General features: G+C 43.6%; 1 protein-coding gene across 17 annotated transcripts in view; it reads right to left on the bottom strand.

Annotated features, from left to right (window-relative positions):
- Positions 1-21,728, bottom strand: part of FBRSL1 (fibrosin like 1) — a 775,633-nt gene that overhangs the window by 24,602 nt on the left and 729,303 nt on the right. For 15 of the 17 annotated variants that reach the window (XM_053368552.1, XM_053368549.1, XM_053368554.1 and 12 more), the window contains 5 exons: positions 19,743-20,139; positions 18,941-19,194; positions 11,648-11,853; positions 8,433-8,483; positions 4,738-4,833 (listed from right to left, as the gene is read on the bottom strand). In XM_053368552.1, the coding sequence (XP_053224527.1) occupies positions 4,738-4,833; positions 8,433-8,483; positions 11,648-11,853; positions 18,941-19,194; positions 19,743-20,139 (1,004 nt within the window). Of the gene's footprint in view, positions 1-4,737; positions 4,834-8,432; positions 8,484-11,647; positions 11,854-11,962; positions 12,124-18,940; positions 19,195-19,742; positions 20,140-21,728 lie in introns of all 17 variants that reach the window. The other 2 variants (XM_053368547.1, XM_053368551.1) reach the window with 2 other exon arrangements.

The following is a 21,728-nucleotide window of genomic DNA, read 5'->3' on the forward strand; positions in this document are numbered from 1 at the left end:
CAAATATAGCAACACAATGTTGTAAATCTGGGGGACTGCTTTCCCCCTTGGGGAAGGTTCATGTGCTGTTAGAGAAGACTAGCCAATTTTGTTGCTATGCATCTCCTGTACACACAGTACAGCAGGGGGTGAGGATCCTACAACCTTGGGGCCAAACACAGCTCTTGCTATCTGGCCTTTGGGACTTCCCCCAGGCCATGCTACTGACTGCCCTGCTCTGTGTCCTCCTTGGGTGCTTTTGCCTGGTTGGGATATGTCTTTGAACTGAGAATGCAGCCTTCTACCCAAAGGCCGGTGTTACATTTCTTATTTGTCTGACTTTTGCCTCTGGCCCCACCCACAACTGATACATGCTCCCCACTCTGAAGGGTACCCATGAGGGAATGTGGCCCTCAGGCCAATAAAAGATCCCCCATCCCTATGGTACAGAAGTGTTCAGAAATAATTTATCCACTGACTATATTCACACAACCAGTTGCCTCATGTTGATTAGAGCCTGGTTGTTGGGAAGTGGGGTGGGGTGGGGGAACTCAAACTGACTAGATAAAAGCCCTAAAAGGCTGTCGGAGTTCCATCTATTTAAGAACACCAGTATCCCACCATTTCAGAACCAACCAAGGCATCTTAATGAACATTTAGGCAAACAAGAAAACACAAGCCACTCTGGTGGAGTGACCACATGGGAGAGAAATGGGAGAAGAGCAGAGCAATAAGGGCAGCACAGGTAGTGGGGGAGTGGAGTGATCAAGGTGGCATGGGGCAGGGGAGCAGAAGACCAGGGTGCATGGACGTAACCCTAAATCAAGTACATAAATAGAAATACTTTACTAACTGAGATTCTGCCCCCCAAAAAACATAAAGCTTGCCCCCCAACAAAAATCCTGGCTATGTCCATGCAAGGGTGCATGGGGGGTGGAAAGAGAAAATGAACTGGACAGTGTGGCAAGGGGGGAAGGTAGCCTCACATGCGACACCTTGACCAGGGCCCTTCAAACCTGGCAATAATACTGGGGTGGGGATTGGGGACCCACTCATCTAATCTGGACTGTGCTCATAAAATGGAGTCTCACAACGGCTAGAGCACGTTGCAGAAGAATATGGAAAACAGTGGTTGTCTTGGACCAATTTTATGAGGTGTGAAGAGGGTGGTTTTTCTGGTCAAATCCCTTCCTTCTAAATAGTGGCTTACATGAAATTGCAAGAAATCCCTAGGCCCACTCTATATTGCTGGTGTGCATCTAATGATGAAATCAAGCAGAAAACAGCAATCTGGAGCAAAGAACCGTGCAATCAGGCTGTGAAGCAGCCCACAAATTTGCAAAATTAATATATAAACAAGAAAATTAAAAATAGCAAAAAACTAGATTCAAAGTCCCAATGACTGCACTAGGCTTGCTGAACAACTGGTCTGACTTAGCATAAGATAACTCCTTCCATGAAACAACTTGGTAATAAATACAGAAACCAAAGGATGACTATTGTCTAGTGCAGGGGTTGTCAACCTGGTCCCTACCGCCCACTAGTGGGTGTTTCAGGATTCTAGGTGGGCAGTAGGGGATTCTATGGCACAAGCTGAATCCTCCTTCCATTGAGCACTGGTGGGTGGTAAGGAAATTTTACCATCAAGAAAGATGCATTAGTGGGCAGTAGGTATAAAAAGGTTGACTACCCCTGGTCTAGTGCATTAGCTGTTGTCCTAAAGGTTTCGAAGCTGCTGTATTAACCTCGCATTACTCCATCAAGAAATGAAGACCCCTGATTTGAGTCAATCCAGTTGGTTCTGCAAGGAAGTGGCAACCACAGTTGTTTGGAGGCGTCCTCTTCCTCCAAACCCACATCCCGCGCCAAAACTGAGTGGGGAAATGGCTGTACAAAGATCCGCATGCCAGCAGAGGGTAAACAGGGTTACAACCAGTGAGGGACAGCTCAGAATCACACCCACTGTGTCACAGCAAACAGAGCGTTGGATTTGGACCAGGAAAGCCTATGAACAAACCTCTGTTTAATCATGAGGCTCATTAGGTGACCTTAAGCCACTCACCATTTTTTAGTCTAACCAATCCTCACAGGCTTGCTATGGGGGGAGCTGTCCCGCAAGCTCCTTGGGCAATAAATGCACAGAAAGTTAGGTTAAGATCAGGAATGCTTTTGAATTCCCACTCATGTATGCAAGTTCACAAAAGAAAGGCTCCACCTGAACCCTAAGCTTATCGTTCGAACTGCAGACTACATTTTATGTATATTTGCAACGCAGATAGCGAAGCTGCCTCTTTGGCAAATGCTCTTCCTTTTATCTCTGCATGGAGATAGGTCTGCAGAAGCCGCTGGAGCTTTGGGGGGTTGCATTTCCTCGCCCTTCTAAAAATCTACAATCCTACACTACAATTCTATACCCACTTACCCAGGATTAAGTCCCACTGAATTCAGTGGGGTTTACTTTTTACAGCTCGGATGACATTGCTCATGTTTCTATAAAGAACTTTACAAATGGAAAGAAAGGAATCTCAAGCCTGGCACCATGAGAGCTTTTAAGCAACAAACGTTGTAAGAGAAACAGTAAAAACTAGCTGAGCCTACTACTACAACACCATTAGGGCCACCCTCCATGCTATATGTAAGTTTCTTTGTTTGCTAACATTGGGTGGGGGGTTGCCAGTGTTTAAGGGGTACAGGGTCACCCTCAGAAGCCTAAAGCTACTATGCTATTGGTGATCTCAGCTCCCTAAAAAAAAAAAATCAAAAAAATCTCTGTTTTGTTTGTTGGGTTGTTAAGGGGTTTCTGCAACAGCAGTGGAGCAATACCACTGCTTTGGCCTGGCCCAGTTTCCAGCTCCAGAGCATGGAGTTATCTCTTTACACCAATACTAGAAGCCCTACTGCAGAATAATGTGGCCTTTTTCTTCTGCACAGCAATTTCAGAAGTTGTCCATTATGAGCTGTATTCTTGTGTTAATATAAACATGATATCCAGAATTTTAAGTATCAGCTGACATGTCTGCAAAACTGCTTCAGGATTTGAGTGTCTGCAAGAGACAACAGGGATGGGAACAGATAAGCCACACAGGCTAATCTGACTAAGCACATATTGCGTTTGCTTAAGTTCTAAAAAATCTTATTTGAAGTGTAGCACTCTCTTCTGATAAACAGCCAGCATCTACTCCAGCCCCTCCAAGCCACATTTCTACAAAACAGTTGGGGCTGCCTACATTATTTTCACTTGGCTTCCCTATATGATGCTAGTTACCCAGTGGTAAAGGAAAGGCTAATTGCAAACAGAGGCTGCAGCTTAGCTGATCAGTTTCACAGATGGTGTAGTTTCTGCTGGTGAGTTTCATTGCAGCTGTCTGATGACCGATTTGAGAGTAGCTGCAGTTTCAGAACCATTTGGAACGCACAGTATCTTTTGCTGCAGAGGTGTAAGGGGGGAAAAGTTGGATGGTAGGTGTGTGCATGGGCCCAAAGATTCGCCTTATATGTGCATCTCTGTGTTTTAAAACTGTCAACTGTACAGGCTGCATTTCAGTCTGTAATTCAGGCTCAAAGGCACTTTGTATAAAATGAAGCTTTGCATTCCCCATTCACTATAATGGGGAATGTAAAAATGGCTATGACACTTTCCTGTTTGACAAAAGTGGGTGAAATGTTTGCAGAGTTCTGAAGGGTTCTGCTTTGTTTTTTGGATAGAGCAAAGCAACTTAGGATTTAAAACAAAACAAAACAAAAACCTCTGAAAGGAATCTTTTAATTCTCCATGGATGTGCTTTAGCAAAATAAACGAACAAACCCAGACCCTCACACAGAACTGATGCACACCCTATTGTGTACCCATATGCAATGCAAAAAGCACCAAATGCACCATGCAAACAGACTGTGCACTTGGCTATTTTTGCCCCATGTGCACACATCCAGAATTCTTACAGTGTATACACACAATAAAATACTCACATGAAGAAAAAGAGCTCCATTCCCCAAATACCTGCCTATAGAAAAAAGGTACTGCAAAGCAGCTGTGGAGCCCAATCCAGAAGCGATTGGGGAGACCTGCTTGCTGCCCACTAACATCACCAATGCAGCTTCTAGTAAAATAATTGTGTTAGGTCATCACAGTCAATGCTTCCCCCAAATGACCCCCAATTCTCTTGCCACTTGCAAGAGGTGGGCTGAATGCAATGACACATTCCTTTATTTTTTAAAGGCAGGTAACCTTTGGCCCTCCAGATTTTGCTGAACTACAACTCCCATCGCCCCTAGCATTGGCCATGCTTGTTGGTGATGATGGGAGATGGAGTTCAACAACATCTGGAGGGCCAAAGGTCCCCCACTCCTGCTTTAAAGAATATGACTAGGGCAGAAGTAGGCAGTGTGGTAGCCTTGAGATGTTGCTGCACTACAATTTCCACAGTCCTCAAACACTGGGGCCAATGAGAGAGATGGAGTCCAAAATATCTGGAGAGCACCACAATGGCTACCTGTGTACTAGGGAGACCTAGGTCAGCAGCAGCAAGAGGTTCCACCTCCCTCCCTGAAAATATATGGGTAGAGCTTTAGGGAGCTACTGTCTTTAACTATCAAGCAAATTGCACAAGGGAAACAGATGTGCCTAGTGAAAATAATAATTCGATCAAGAAATACACGTGTGTTTATATTGCAGCTACATTTTAATCATGCTTTCTTTCGTATGGGCAACAACAACAAAAATGAGCCTGTGGAAAAAATGAAACCATAATAAATTTGTACCTTCGGCTGAAATGCTCCCTGAAGTGACCCAAAAGGACCTGAATGTGGAAGCAGAGGTGGCATCCCAGGCATTGCTGGAGGATAGCTTGGAAAGAACTAGGAAGGGGGAAAGGGGGGCGGGAAGAGAGAGAAAAGGAGAGGGGTGATTACATTACAGATAACTAACAGATGTGAGAGACAAGTTTGGTGCAAATCGTAAGAACCTGTTCCAAAACAAAAATTACCAAATCAATTTCAACCCCTTTATTGGTTAGACGCTGGGGGAGCTTGCCTAACTCATGATTCCTTCAAGAGCTCATTTTTAACAAACGAACAACACACCCACTTTAAATTTGCTGTATCGTTAAAGGAATATTCCATTTTCATGCACTCACTCAAATCACATTTGCAAATATTTTGATTGCGAGCTTGGTGACCTGCTATCCAATCTCTTAAAGAGATTTGTACTTCTGAGTAACTCGCAAGTCTTCTGCATTTGGCTGCTTCTGAGAGACTTGGTTTGTATCGAGGGTGAATTTACCCAGTGTGTTAAGCAGCTCCCAGCACTAAAATGAATGCGGCCTTTCTAGTGAAACACAAATGTTACCCTTACTGTGGATCAGGGGTGGGAAACCTTAAGCCAGGAGCCTAAATCTGCCTTTCTAGCTGGATGTTGGGAATCTCTATAAGCCTTGCCCCCTCCCGAGGTCACACCCCTCTGCACCCTAGAATAACAGAATTGAAGAGGTGGAAGGGATCACGAGGGTCATCTAGTCCAACCCCCTGCAGTGCAGGAATCTTTTGCTCAACGTGGGGCTCAAACTCGCAACCCTGAGATTAAGAGTCACATGGTCTATCAGTGGATAGAAGCACCCTCCTTGAGTGCTTCTGCCTTGCTGGAGTGTGTCCTTGAACTATAATAATGCCTTTCTTTTCCTGGATGGAGAGGTATATGTGTGTGTGTAGAAAACCACTCACTTTTGCATAGTTTTAATGCGGCCTACTATGTCACATGTATTGACCTGCCCACTTTGCCTCTTTCCCCACCCATCAATGTTATATTGCCCCTGGAAGGTTCCCTGTGACAAAATGCGGCGGCTCTTGGGCTCAAAAGAGTTTCCTACAGTTCACCTACAAAATCCTTCATTGGAATCATGGCATCAGCAAGAGGTGTTCAGGAAGGGCTACCACAATCTGTGTGTGATATGAAGGACATATTGCATTAGCATTATACAATGCCCTAGACATCACACCATCAAGGCAAGCTAGTTGTTGAACTAGATTATTTCCTTATTCAGCTCGAGAGACCTAAAGAGAAGGATGCAGTGTTCTAAAGACTACATTCCCATCCTTAGACAATAGGAGCAGGCCTGCTGTGTGCCGCTACTGTAGCTTATCCATATATTTTTTTTAGTTTTATCTTCGGAGCATTAAGTGTTAGAAAATTGGTTGTTGTTTTTAACAAACGAAAGCAGAGATTCTCAGAATGAATTCTGTGTTTGGGATTGCTGTCCAACTGCACAGAACTGCACAGCTCTGCTTATGCACCTGATTATACAGCCTGAAACTTTTTGTAATGGTCTTGCTTTTGCCAGAGCAGGATGTCACTGTAGTAACAGCTGTCAAGCCTCTTTTCTACATACATATTTAAGGTGGGGTTGCCAGTCCTCAAGAAAGCATTAAATACTTTCCTGGGGGCAGGGGGGGGAGAGACATTTCCAATAGATGTCTATAAGAAGCAAAAGGTCCATGGGACAACGGATGCTCTTTTGAGAAGAATGGAAAGCTTTCATTTTTACCAGAGGGGGGAAATTAGCCTCTGCTACCATTCTTAATTCTGCTATTATAGCTCTCCTGCAAAACATGCCACTTTAGCAAGTGTGAAAGCAGCCTGCTTGGGATCTTTAATCTTTATCTGCCTCCCAGTTACAAGGTAATTACCACAGTTGCCAACCATGAAGTCCACTATTATCAGCACACACTTTTAATTTTCCACAGTATGCGGTCCCAGAACGCTGCTTCTGATGCAGCAACTGATAAAAAGGAACGGCAGAGCAAGGGCAGGCAGTAAGTGTACCAACAGGCAAGCAATTCTAGAGTGCTGCTGAAAGGCTTGAATTCAGACACTATCCTTTATATCAGGATGACTGGCTGAAGAATCATGTTTAGCGTGAAAGCTCATTTATTTTTACTGTGACAAAACTGGCCCAATTAAAGAAACAACAACCAGACATGCCATTATTGCTTTTGCATAGAGTAGTCTCTGACACTAGCATGGCAGTGGCTGTTTGCATCATTTTTTGGCTTCTTATCAATGAGTGTTTTTGAAGTGACAGGTGAGAAATCTTCTTTTTTAGGACTGGCAGGATATTTTGGTGTACAAGCTAGTTCCCATCTTGAGAGAAGATTTTGATAATGAGTTGTCACAATGTCGGGAAAGCTGATAACGTATTTCCATATGGCATTCTGTTAGGGTAACTGAACAGAACTGGACTAGACAGCAGTGGCTATGTGGAATGGATTCACAAATGTCTGAAAGAATCAGCTTAAGAAATAATTACAATGCATGGCTGTCATCTCAGAAAGAGCTATCAACTGGAATTTCACAAGTGTCTATTATGCCCATGGACCACTTTTGTTCAATCTTATAATTAGAGATTTACATATATAGTTTTATCAAATGTGCCGAGGATATAAAGCCAGGAGGTGGTGCATACACTATGGATGACAGAATCAATAATTCAGAACACCTAGACTAAATTTGGAGAGAAAAAAGAGCCGAAAGTGACAAAAAAATCTTATAGACAAGTTACTGGAATTAGGCGAGCTATGTCCAGTAAATAAGTAACGAAAAATGCATAAAATGGAGAATAATGGTGACAGATCTATTCCTAGGGAATAGCAGTACTGAACAAGGCCAGCAGAGTTAAAATATATCCAATTTTAACTCTGCTGGCCTTGTCTGGTAACGAGCTTGTTCAGTGACTTGGTGCATGCCTGTTTGGTCTTCTAACACTTTCTAAATACAGGACAAAAGTGAGCCCCTTTACTTAGCCCTGGCTAGTCTACAGCTGAACTACTGTGTTATGCCTGAGTCACTAAATTTGAAGAAAGATGTATGAAGACTGGAAGACACTAGCTTAGTTCTCATTGTGGTGGTATAACAGGTGCTGGGCTGTAACACTTCAGCCTATAGCTCACATGATTCAGAACTCCTTCACGTCAAAGACTAGTTGCCAATGAGAAGGGTTCTAGCATAGTCTTCTTCTGGTTATGTTAGTTTTTATATGTGCGGGGAATGCTTTTGGATGAAGAGGTATTCACGTGAGTTCCAGCTCAGAATCAGCAGTGGTATTGTACAGACACAGACTTAGCATTTCTTTTGCAATCCTATTCATAAGCAAGTTTCAATGGGCAATACTCCCAAGCAAATAGGTATAGGATTGTAGCCTGAGAAACAGGTGTCAGAAAGCAGCAACCAACACTGAATTAGAGGAAGAACATTTGATGAATGATTGAATTAAAGGAATTTTATGGTGTTATTGTAGTAGGTAAAAATAAACTTAAGGGAAGGGAATTCACTTAAAAACAACAACACAGAGACAAGAGCTAAAGCTTGCTACATCAAATACATGCAAGGAAAGCCAGCAGCAAGTTCAAACATAGAAACCAAAACCAAATAAAAAATAAAAACCCAAACCCACAAATGCACTCACGTTGGAATGTCGAAAATAAGGGTTATCAAGTTTGGGAGCGTACTTGTCGAACTGGAAGAAAAAGAGAAATAACACAAAAACAAATGAGAATATATTTCTTCAGCACTGGGTTGCAATCTAAGCACAACGAAGCATGCTCCCAGGTGTACAGGATCCAGTTTAGCTAGTGGGTTTTTTTGGGAGGGAGGTGGCAGTGGGGAGTTTTATTTTAAGGGCACATGTATATTTTCCAAACTTCACAGCCTCTTAAACCTGCACCTTTGCAAGGGGAAGCAGCAAGTTCAGGCATCTAGCACATAAATCTTTACCATCACCTACAAACTTCCTCAAGAAGCCAGTCAACACCCTAAATCATTTCTAAAAGTTAGATTTTATGATACAGCTGTATGTGCTGGAGCAGAACTCAAGCAGTCATCTCATTTTTTAAAATCACACAGCCCTTACTTAGCTCAACCAGCTCCTTGAAAAAAGGCGTAAGAAAGATCAGACAGGATTGCAAGATAGATCCACCCACTGTGGATCTGCCCTCATGTTTTTTGTCCTGGCGTTTTGTCCCCTTGCACTGTGCACCTGACCTGTGCCCCCATCAGTATTCTTTCCATGCCCCGTGAAGAATGTGCACATTCCAATCTTAAGCAAAAGGGAGATGTGCTGGGGGAAGGCGCAGAATGGTGAGCAATGACCCCTTTGAAATGCCACTCGTTCAGCAAGCCAGCTGTTGTGTGCTCTCCTCCATACAGGAGAGCAGATTTGCAATTGTGTTAATTACAGTTATTACCGGAGTCATGTACCCTCCAGTGTAAATACTATAAATTACTAAAACACATGCAGCTGGCGGTTTCAACGCCACCCGCTCTGGCATTAGGATTAATAAACCCATTTAGTGGAATATAAGAAGATGGGAGCTCAAGCACAACAAAAGAGGGTGCGGCAAAGCTGTTTTCACTCTTTAGCTTGACATCAACAGGGCGTGGGTGGGCAGGAAGGGAACTCTTTTTCCAGCAAGATCAGATATCAGGATTCTTAAACAACATGCCAGGCCTTCAAGGAAAAGTTCTGAGATTGCTTTATGAAAGAAGCGGAGTAGGGAGGTATTTGCACGTTGCTTAAACACCTGTGGATGGACATTGGGGGAGGCAGAAATTGCTCTCATTGTCCTGCAGTTAAGCGGATTAGAAGCAAACAATGTCGTCATACCATCAGCCAGTGTGGTAAAGAAAGGCAAGAAATGTCATTTCCTATGAGCTTGCCCCACAATGCCTGTTTTGGAACATTTGCTGCTTCACTACAAAAGAAAGCAGTGCGTTCCTTCAAAAAGAGAGAAAATATCGAATCTTGCTTTATGCAATGTACCAATAAATAAATAAATAAACAAACATTGCCTTGTGTGAAAAAAGGCTGTTTGGAGAATTTACAAAACTGAGAACAGCAGCAGTGGAAAAGGAACAAAACCAAATGGCATCGCTGTAAAACCTGAGAGCCAAGGAGGCAGGAAAAGCTCTAGCTGTTCTGCAGGATTGTGACCCTGCTAAAGTTTTGTTGTCCCATCAAACAAACCCTTGCTGGAACGGCCAATGACTCTGAGAAGTTGGTGAAGGGGTGGAGCTTTCAGCCATGGGTGGATGGTATTATTTAAAAGCAACTTGAATGTTCCAGATATCCTGTCTGGGAAGAAACTGTAAAACAACCTTAAAGCCTGAAGAAGTCCCTCACGCTTGCCATAAGCAAGCATAGCCCATGTTGAAAAATTGGGTTGCCCAGTGAAATGTTGAGTTAGTGAGTGGGTGGTATAGCAATAGATGGCAATGATGCAAAAATATTGAAACCAAGCAGCCCAGGCAAATTATTATGGCAAGGCAGGAGTCAACCAGTGTGGCCATAGGTTTATTGCACAATGATGTTGACCGCTCGTGTGTTAACAAAACAATCAACTTATTGCAATAAAAGCTATTTCCTGCCCTCTCAACTCTTACTTTCATAGAAGATTCTCGCTTTGTTGTGAGTCCTGCAAGATCTGCTCCTTGCTTTGCTGGCCTATTTCCACTTGGCCTGGGAAGGGTGGGGGCATGACTGACCAGCTACAGCAACTGCTGCTTCTGCTTAAGGGGCCAGAGACCCTCCTACCTGTGAGTCCTGCAGGATGCTATTGTATGTATTGTTGGGAGTTTTAGTTGGAGTCAATATTTAATTTTGGAGATATTAAATTTCTGCTGTTATGAACTATGTGGGGATTGTTTGATTTTACTGTATACCTACTGAGCTGTTTCCATTTATTGTTTGTGACTATGAAAATGTTGCTGCGTTCTTCTAATTATGTAAATCTTTTCATGCCATAAGCCATTTTGAGCATGGTTTAACGATGTAAAGGTGGCATACAAATACACAGTGATGATGAAAATTTTATACCCTGCCCTTTCTGTCACAGTCAGACATGCTTATATGTGGGGTGCCCTTCCCATCTTACTTTTATGATATAAGCAGTGCTTTTTTTCTAGAAAAATGTTTAGGGGTATTCTCATTTTCCCACTCATATTGTAATTGTTGTTGTTTAGTCATGTCCGACTCTTCGTGACCCCATGGACCAGAGCACGCCAGGCACTCCTGTCTTCCACTGCATATTCCACTATGTATTGTAATACTGCCCCTCAAGGAGGCCAAACGTAGACTCACAAAATGTTTAGGGGTAGGCGTACTCCTGCGTCCCCCCCCCAGAAAAAAAGCACTGGATATTCTTATATCCACTGCTTTTTTCTGGGGGGACGGGACGCAGGAGTACGCATAGCAATGCCCATGTTGCAATAAGTGTGTGAGATATATGAAATCATGCCTGCATGTTCCCTCCCATATGCCCAGATGCTATTATGTCAGCTGCCTGAAACGCCTAAGAGGAGAAAAGCAAAAACTTGCATGACCATTCCACATTACAAGTCGCACCCCCCTTCTCTAGAAACAGAGCTTGGCAAAAGGTTTGCAGAGAAGTAGCCGTGTGGTGGGGCCCATTGAGAAGAAGCAGCAGGTTGCAACCTACGGAAACTTACTGTATTAAATACTAGTTTGAAAACAGTGCAACTGAAGGTGGCAACTTTAAACAAACGCATCCTTACGAGGATGCACTTTTCACAGAAAAGTGTCCGTCTCAAAGAGCTGGTGCTGGCATGGTTGTTTTGGCCAGAGGTGTCTCTACTTATCCTCACATTTTGGGAGGGGGTACGCACCAGGGGAGGTGCAGTGGGCGGCATCTGGGGCAGGCTGGATGGAAAATGGCTGAATGTGTGCTGGTGGGTGTGTTGGTGCTGGTGGGTGTGTTGGTGCTGGTGGAACTCCGCCCTCAGCAGCGGCACCGGGCCAAGAGAGGCACCGGTCCTGTCCGAACTCTGAACCAAAAAACGATTATTCAGCTCTTGCCTGAGCAGCTCGTGATCTAGAAGAGGGAGAGAGAGAGAGGGAGAGGGGACGGGGAAAAGACACAAGGGCACAAGGGCCTGTGAGTTTCACAAAAGACGTAGAAGAAAAAGAGTCAAGATATTCACCTGGCATTCCCTGTTTCTGCAGGTCATGCTGTGGTGGTTTTCTACGTGAGGACTCATTGGTGGAGGTAAGAGAGATGCCTGTGACAAAGTACCAATCAGAATCCCCGAATGAGGCTGGCAATACATGATTGGTTGGTTGAATGATATCAACAGGCTGGTATCTAAAGACAAGAGAGAACACCATGAGTCATCACAGCAGAAAACATACTGGGGCGTTATCAACAAAGTGTCCCTTCCCCATCCCTCCTCCCAGCCCAAAAAACATTCATGATAGGATTTATTAGACCCTAAGCGAGGGGTGGAGGGTGTCATCAACTTTCCCCATCTTCCTTTCCACCCCACCAACATGTCTATCTCTACATTCAGAAGCATTTCACACTGACATTTTCCATACACATATATAATCTCCACGTAGCAAAACTCTCAAGCACACTGCCACTTATGAAGCAAAGGACCTGTAGTTTGTGTACTGTGGATTTAAGGGTTGGAGGAACTGCTGAAAGATAATATTTTTTGTAAAAAAAAGAAAACATGAATACAAAGGTAGACCCTCCTTTTTTAAAAAAAACAAAAACACCCTAAACCTGTCCCCCACAATTGAATTGAAGGTTCCCAGGGAAGCTTATAAAAAGTTAAAAATTATAATTAATATAATAAAACACATAGGGATCAGGATTTTAAATTAGCAGGGCGCCAGGTGCATTTTGTGCCTAAAGATTCTCCATTTGCAAGCACCTCAAAAAGTCTGGGTGCCATTTTTTTTGCACCTGGCTGACACTCAAGGATTACTTAAATGTATGTGCTTTGAAGCCTCAAAGTACAGTGGTACCTCGGTTTACAAACAGTCCTTTTTACAAACTATTTGGTTTACGAACTCCGCAAAACCAGAAGTAGTGTTCCGGTTTGCAAATTTTACCTCGGTCTACGAACGGAAGCCGAATGGTGGAAGGGCACCAGTGGTGGGTAACCTCATTAGGGAAAGCGTGCCTCAGTTTAATAACAGATTTGGTTTAAGAACGGACTTCAGGAACGGATTAAGTTTGTAAACCGAGGTACCACTGTATACGTTAAGGATAGACAATATGTTAAGAAGTTTAACAATAAAGAGTAGAGTGTTTTGAAAACTGGAAGTATGGTGCCAATATTTTTATTGTAAACAACAAATTAATCATGTATTAACAATTTATGCTAAAAATGTGATATTAACAATGTGTCTCTTATGTGAATTGCGTATTAGTTAATGCTTATCAAAATAATAAGCAGACATTCTGTTTTGGCGCCCACAACCCAGGTCCCAGAAACGATTTGGCTCCCAGCTTTTCTATCCCAGTTTCTAACATTGATAGGGATGTATCCAATGTTAGAACAGATCCACTGAAATTAATTGGCATGACTCAAATAGGTCCACTAATTTCAATGGGTCTACTCACGAGTAGAACTTAGTTGGATGCAGCCCATAAAAATATTTAACCTGTCTTCCGGTTTAAATTTGTCAATGTTATATCAAGTCTTTTGCTGCCAAGCCATTCAATTAGTAAGGGAGACCAATTTACACCTATGATTTAAGCTTCCCTTGGGCTCCCTTGGGAGGAAGGGTGGGATATAAATATCATAAATAAATGAATGCCACCATTTATTCCTTTAAAGCAGGGCTGGTGAACCTGTGGCCCTCCAGATGTTGTTGCTGGACTACAACTTCCATTGTCCCTGATTTTTGGTCATGCTGACTGAGGCTGATGGGAGTTGGGAGTCCAGCAGTATCTGGAAGGCCTCAGGGTGCTTTAATGCTTGCAGTGCTCAGTAGGTGTCTGAGGTGTAAAATTCAAGAACAGGAGCCCCCCAAAGCAAGTGGTGTTTCCCTAAAGGAAGTATTTCGCACTAATAATAAACAGTGATCACTGTAAATTATGATAGTGAGGGTAAAGACCATTCATTCTCAAGATCCAGGGTAAAAAAACTCCATTATAAATAGCTAAAACCTAGTTTACAAGGGAAAAACAAGAGCCAAATGAAATGTCACAGCAAAGAGACTGCTTAACTTTAACTCGGGTTAACACAAATCAGTATACGGCAGGGGTAAGTGGCTGAGGGCAAATGAACGCTCTCTACACTGGGAAGGTAAGTTATGGTTGGTGAGTGTGTTCAGTTCCCCCCATATTCTGCTTTTGCTGTTTACTTTCAATATTATTTATAACCTAACCTTTTATTTTTAAGGTCCTCTCACCACCTTTTTATGTGTTACTCGGGCAAAATTTTACTACTTTTCTCTCAATGTATTGATTATTAACTTATAATAAAAAAAATTGTGTGTGTGTTTGGGGGGGGGGGATCTGCCCTGTTTTAAGACACCAGATACTTCTGTTTAGATTAAAGATAATCCAATTTGTTTTTCCCCCGTGGGGCATTGCCGGAGAGGAATGGATTTAAAAGTGGGCAGCTGGGTATCAAGTTTCCTTAAAAGACTTGGAGCTGGCCTGGTGGATCTGCAGCTGACTCCAGACTTCAGTGTGACACAGCAGCTTCGTCTTTATCAGCAAAGAGAACAAAAAGTGAGTGTCGGGGGGGGGGGGCACAAATAGCAGCAACTGCAGTGGCAAAGCAGTTAAACCAAGGGATTGTAACAGGAATGCAACATGGCAAGCGGAACACACACTGTCCATCTGTTATCTAAAGCAGCTGACAGTGGTTTCTTCAGAGACTGTTACCCTCACCTGCTGAACTGATTTCCAGCGTCTGTGCTGGAGCACATGCTCTGTATCCTTTTAACTTAATGGTGCCAGTGCTTGAACCATATGCAAGGAAAGCATGCATTCTACTTCTCCCTAAATACAGCAGTGGCTGTTGAGTATTGGGACTGGTAGGGCAGAAAGCAGGGAGGCTGAGGGCAGGTGGAGCCAATGACAACCAGATCCAACTAATTCAAGCTTTATCCCCAACCTCTTCCCCCATGAGGGAGGTGCTACACAGGCAACACCAAGATTGAGGAGAAGGAGGAAGCTGCCTGAGAGCAAACAGAAGTTGGTGGGGAAGCCCCATTCACCTTAGTGCGCCAGCCTCCACTAATTAAACATATTATCTTTCTGTATCCTTGCAACAGCTCTCTAAAACACATTAGTATCCCTATCTTCATATTGCACATATGGTCTGAGGCTTAGGGAGAGAGGCATACCTAAGCAAACCTAGTGTATTCATGACTTTTTGGTCACAACTACAGACTAGAGATTTCCTGATTCATACAACAGGTGTCAGGACTCTGGGCTTGAACTGGGGACATCAAGGTCTGGGGTTGGAACAAAGCCTAGTGAGCTCCTGTAAAATATACGAGCTTCAGGGGCTCCTTCATTAATAGAAAAGGAATGGGGGTGTGCAACACTGACCCCTGTGATTGGCCAGCAGTATGAAGCCTCTTGATTGGTCAGGCCTGGTTATAAATATTAGAAGAAACTTGTGTTGTTGAGATTTTAGTCAGTGAAGCAGTTTCTTCTGCTTGCAGAACTCATCCAGGCAACAACATATCCAGCTTGTACCTCAAAGTCACTTTAAAATATTATTTAAATTGAATTAAAAGTAGTTATAAACTGTCCTTCACCTGAAGGTTCCAGGACACAGAAACATTAAAATCAAACTTAACAAAAAAAAATCCTAAAAATAGCATGAAAAAACCAAAATTAAAGGACTGCGGCACTGATCCCAAACATACAAATTCCCAGTAAACCTCCCCCCCCCCGTCCCCTTGGGAAGCCTGGATCTCCCTTGCAGATCTTAAAACTTGGACTGGTCAGAATGGAAAGAGATATTTGGGCCCAGCATTGAAAATGCCAGCATAAGCACCTTTAACTAAGCCTGGAAAAGAATAGGCAACCAAGAATTGATGTTATGCCCACTCACTCCCTGGCACCATATGCTGAACAAGTTGCAACTTCAGGACAGTTATCAAAGATTTATGCTGGGAGGGCAGGTTTTATGTTGGGGTGGGTGGGTCATAATCTCAGTTAGTTAAGTATTTTTTAATAGATTTACTTGATTTGGGGGTGGGGTAGCTGTCCTCCCTGCCTGTGCCCGTGTTTCTCACAATAGCTCATTACAGTAGCCCAGCACTGAAGTTAGCAGAGTATGGGTAACTGTGGCTAGACTATCTCTGTCCAGGAATGGAGATAGCTGGCAGACCAGCTGTAGCTGAGGAAAGGATGAGCAGGAAAGGAACTTCTAGCCACAAAAGCTACCTGGACTTCAAGTGAACTGGATGATTCAAGTACCCTCAAGGTTCCTGTTCCTTCAAGAGGAATAAGCTCAATTTAGAACAGGGTGCCTCACCAATTCCTAGACCCAAAAACTGCCAGCCCACAGCATCTCTGTCTTATCTGGATTCAGTTTCAATTGAGTGGCCCACATCCAGCCCATTGCTGCCTCCAAACATTGGTTCACCCCCTGCATATAGATATCAGCATGACTCTTGTGGCTTTGGCCCAGCCCAGCTGCATGATAAAGCCTCGGTTCAGAAATCATGCCAAACCAAGGTATGAATTATAACCACACTATGTGCTGAGCAGCTAAGCCGTGGTTCACAGCTGCTTGTCTGCTTTTATATGCCATCTGCTCAGTGCTCAGTTTCTCAAGTTCATTTTTGTCTCAATGATGTGCAGCAGCCCCCTGAGGTGGAGCCTCGGCCCTGACTGTGGTGGGTCAAAGGTTTGTGAATTCAGACATAACAGCAAACCTCAGTTAGAATGAAAACATTGGCTTGCAAACCAGCTTCGAACTGTGGCAGATATTTCTACCATTTTTGCCCCACACCATACATTTAAATCACATTTAAAGCAGATGGCTTCCCCCAAATAATCATTGGGGGCTGTAGTTTGTTATGGGTGCTTGAAAGAGTAGCTGTGAGTGGTAAACTAGTTTTCAGGTTTCTTTGAGGGAAGCCTTGTTTCTTTAAATATATGGTATGGATGTGATCCTAGTTATAACATTCTCTAGTAGTTTTTTTCTACTAAGTTTCTAAGCCTTTTTTGCCTTTAACATACAATCAAGTTACTCCAGCTTCTCAGTCTCTGGAATATCGGACAACAGCTTGAAGCCAGTTCCTTGATCAGATGGTTTAGCCTAAAGCAATATTTGGCCAGTTCCTTTTCCCTTTTCACATGTTTTACGTTTGGAACTTTCCAAAAGGGAAACACAGGACAAAATGGAAGGCACCACTGCTTTCAACAGCTAGAAATCCCCTACCCTCTTTCTTGTTTGTTAATTGGATTTTGTAGGAAACAGAAAGGGGGTGTTGGTGTAAATGTGTGTCCACTTTAATCCCTGTTGGGTTAGTTACAGAGTCAAATGCCAGATCAAAAGGGGTGAAAACACCACAGAAATCTCCAGCTGCCACAGGAACAGCTGTGGGCAAATGAGAAAACTAAACGGTGTGTTTCAGAGGCTGAAGCAGAAATGTATGTATATTTAAGGATATACAGGGAACTTCTGAAATGTAGCTAGGAAAAAAATAAAAGTTATTAACCATCTGTGATTGCTAGGCTCCCCGTCCCCTCCAGAAAGTGTCCTGATATGTAGGGGGGGGGGTGTTATCTGAAGAAAATTGCACAGGACTTTACTACACACATATAGAAGATGGGATCTATTTGTCTTTTGCTGGTAGGATTATTGTCTGCTATCCTGGGTTTTAATAGGAGAGTCTTGCTTGCTCAGCTGTCCCTGTACTTCAGGGTTCTCCCAGATGCAAATTCCTTCTTCCCTCCTTAGTGGAAGGAATGTCTCACAAGACAATGCACCCTCTGCTCCTTTCCCTAACTGGATCTTGTTCCAGAATCTGCTCTGCAACTGAAAACGTATTGCAAAGAGCACTGCAGCTCTCTTTTGTGTGATGGTGAAGCAACAAGTGAATGCAAAGAGCAAAATTACTGATGAAAACTCTTGAAAAAAGACATTAATAAGAAGTATCTTTGGGAAATGTGGGGATGTTTCCAAAGAAATGTTGTGCACCCAACACCAAGAGTGGAACCACAAGGTAAGGTCTTCTTGTTGTTGCTGGTGGCTGCCCAGTGCACTGACCCATGACAGGGCTTTTTCAGTGGTGGCCTCCCAGTTGTGAAATGCCCTGCCTGGTGGTGTAGGAGGCTTCTGTATTTGATTCACGTGCAGTTCAGGAAAGGACATAGCTTGCTGCTAGAGACCATGTTTGCCTGCAGAAGGTCTCAGGTTCAATACCTGGCATCTCCAGTTAAAACAATCAGGGAGTGGATGACAGAAAAGGCATCTCTTTGCCTGAGACCCTGGAGAAGCACTGGTACTCGGAGGAGACAATCCCAGGCTAGATGACAACTAGGCTGACCTGGTGCAAGACAGCATGCTCTGCATTTCTGTCTTCTCTTTTCATTTTTGCCTCCCATATTTTTGAGCCACTTCTAATATAACCATCTCTCTCTCTCTCTCTCTCTCTCTCTCTCTCTCTCTCTCTCTCTCACACACACACACACACACACAATTTCAACAGAAAGATAAACACTTCTATTTTAAAACGCTTACTTTCATTCGTTCTTTTTGCCCCTCTGTAACATTTAGAGCAGGGATAGCCAACATGGTGCCCTCCACATGTTGCAGAATGCAACTCCCATCAGCCCCAGGCGACATGGCCATCTGTCAGGAGTTGTGGAAGTCATAGTCCACAACAACAGGAGGGCACCCCCTGATTTAGGGGGATGGCTTCTGCTTGAATTCCTATCATTCTCCGGAAGCAGATGTTCTCCGGTTCATGGGCAACGTACAGAGTGAATACTTGTCTTGGGGGTCTAGTTTAGTATCTGTTACCAGTTACAATCATGTACCTGCTGCTTTTAAAAGACCACCAGAGCAGGTGGCTTCCTTTTGATTTTGCCTCACCTTAACCACACCCTGCAAGCAATGGATTTTACAGAGCGTGACAAGGGGAATCAATCTCAGTGCAAAACCCAGATGAGGGATGATAGGACCTACCTGCGGGGTGACCAGGGATCACAAGGCTGTTGGTGGGTAACGCTGGAGGAGGTGGCAGCGTAGGAGGGGTGGCAAACATGGCCGGATGGTGCTGGTGTTGGGACTGCGATCTGAGAGGGAAATGCGAGGCAGCAAGGTTAGAGATGGAGAGGGGTAACGCTGGGCCGGAGGAATGATGGGGAGGGATCTGGGGGGAGATGGGGAGGTGTTTTGGAAGGCTAATACTTGTTGCACTGCTGGCGCTGCTGCTTCTGCTGTGGAAATAAAAAAAAATGCAGGGAGTGGGGAGAGAAAGTGTCATTAGAAAGGCTGCAGAACTGCAAAATAACCAAAGCATTTGTAAAAGTGTCCCGGCAAAAACACCGTCAAAGATATTTTGACCCATCTACTATCCAGCAGAGATCCCAAGGGATGTTCCCAATCTGAGCTAGGGTAGCAACCCCTGAATGACATTCAGTTTCATTTTCACATAAGCTATCACTGGGCTTCTCCTCCCTCTTCAACATGTCTTGAGATACTGCCCACCCCAGCGTCTTCTAATACACTTTTCAGGCACAATGTCCTAAATCTCCTGTTGTTGAAGACTACTACAAACCACTCCTCATTGTCTCCTTCTGAAATAAGTAATTGCAAGCATGAACAAAATGGGAATTGACCCATATCACAACAATATGTGGCCCTGCAGTTATTGCTGGACTGAACACACTGGCTGGGGTTGATGGGACTTGGAGTCAAGAGATTCCCCATCACTGCACTCGAAGATTATAGAGATCAGAGCACTAAATGAGCACGGTCTACCCACCTGATATTATTGAGTCCGTTGTGGGCCACCTGGTGAAGCCCTGGGTAACTGAGAGGAGGGGGGATGTGGCTTGGAGGTTGGGTCCGGAGCTCAGGCAGCAGCTGAGGCTGTGACTGAGGTCGAGGTTGAGGTTGCGACTGAGGCCGAGGCTGCGGCTGAGGGGTGAGTCTTGGTGGTGCTGGTGCTGAGATCAATGGCTCTTTCTTCAACAGCGGGCTTGCCCGAGCACTTGACGTGGGTGCAGAGGAGGTGGAAGTCACTACGACAGTGTTCGGCGGGGGGCTGTGGATTGGCAGCACAAAGGGCACGTCAGTGCTCAGTTCCTGGCTGCGCTCCAGCCCGGACACCTTGGGGATGCTCCCTGCTTTCGCTTCGGCCTTGTCATTCAAGGCTGGACCTTCAAGAACAAGGAACAAGGCAAAAGTTATGTGGTAAAACATCCTGATGATGCATTTGGATTTCAGCATGCTAAGGTGGAAAGGATTTTAAGCGTATTGTCTAGCAGTAGCATGTTGTTGTTTACCGCCAAGACCATCTCAAGGGCTCAGGCATGAATTCTGGATTTACATGGCTGTTTTTTCCATTGACACAGAGATTTTTTATCCAATTGCAGCATCCCTTTTTGTCCCCTCAAACTGAGGTACAGAACAAGAGGCTGGGTCAAGTTTCCCTCGGTTGGGCCCAGGGATTCTTCTCCCTGCTGCACCTCTTATGGCTGGCTCAAGTGGTTCTAAGCAAGTTCTGCCTTCAACAGGAGGACGGCAGAAAAAATGGTGGCAGAGAACTGAAGTAAACTGACATTATATTAACTATCCCAGATTCTTTTATAATAAGAAATTCACTGGGGAACTGGTACCATTCCTTAGATAATAGAATACAACCAATCTATTTGAAAATGTAAGTCAAGATTTGCCTAATGTGGTATATAATGCTGATTATGTTAAACAGATTATAGGAGAGAATTCTGATGATTGCTAGTTCTTTGAATCCCATTTGATGGCTATTCTTAATAATAATAATAATAATAATAATAATAATAATAATAATAATAATTGAACAGCCCTGTTACCCTTTGTATGTTTTGTCATTTTTTTTTGTTTTTTAAATAGACATTATAAAACTGCAGAGTTCCCCTTTCCCATACCACCACGCTTGAATTTTCCAAAACTGGTTTTTAGTATCTCTTCAGTGAGACTAACATCCTATTTTAGACTTCACTTGCGACACCGCTGCCTCGCCAGGTCTACCACCAAATTCCATTTTAGGTAGAAATAAGTAGCAACACTAGACAAGAGCTGCTTGGAAGTGGGTAACTTTGCAGGTATATGTTACAAAATTTAAGACACACACATTTCCTTCCCATCAGGAATGCCCACTGCTCTTCTAGATAGCTAACATTGTACTGTGTCAGTTTCAGTAATGCTCACATTTACCTTGGATTTTTGCACCCACCAATAAAGTGCATTTTATTAAAACGTACAGTTCTGGTCTTGATAATAAATATAAATGGCACCAAGGACACTTTTTGTTTGGCTGGCCCTTCAAAAGCTGTAATTTTTAAAAAGAATCTGTATGTAATATATCAAACTTCAGTGGCATGGTAACTAGCAGCTACATAAATATATTTTCCCAGCAAACATTTTCTTGATGTAAATACTCATTCAGCTATGGCCACAATGAGCCAGACTTATTCAGTGAACCAAAGATTGGACCTTGCCTGAACTCCCACATTAGCCAAGGACATGTTGGGAGCTTTGGAATACTCAGTCTTGGTTCCCAACCTGTAAAATGGGAATTTAAAGACCCACTCCTTAAATTTGTAGTGTTGATAAATGAGATTATGCCTAATTCCTGCTGGGTATGGGGGATCCCCTAATTTAACCACCTGAATCAATTCACATACTGAAATAATAGAATTGTAAAATTGGAAGGGACCTTGAGGGTCATCTAGTCCAACCCCTTGCAATGCAGGAATCTCATTTGAAA

Source organism: Podarcis raffonei, chromosome 16 (genome assembly GCF_027172205.1).
Source record: "Podarcis raffonei isolate rPodRaf1 chromosome 16, rPodRaf1.pri, whole genome shotgun sequence".
In the NCBI taxonomy this organism is placed as follows: Eukaryota; Metazoa; Chordata; class Lepidosauria; order Squamata; family Lacertidae; genus Podarcis; species Podarcis raffonei.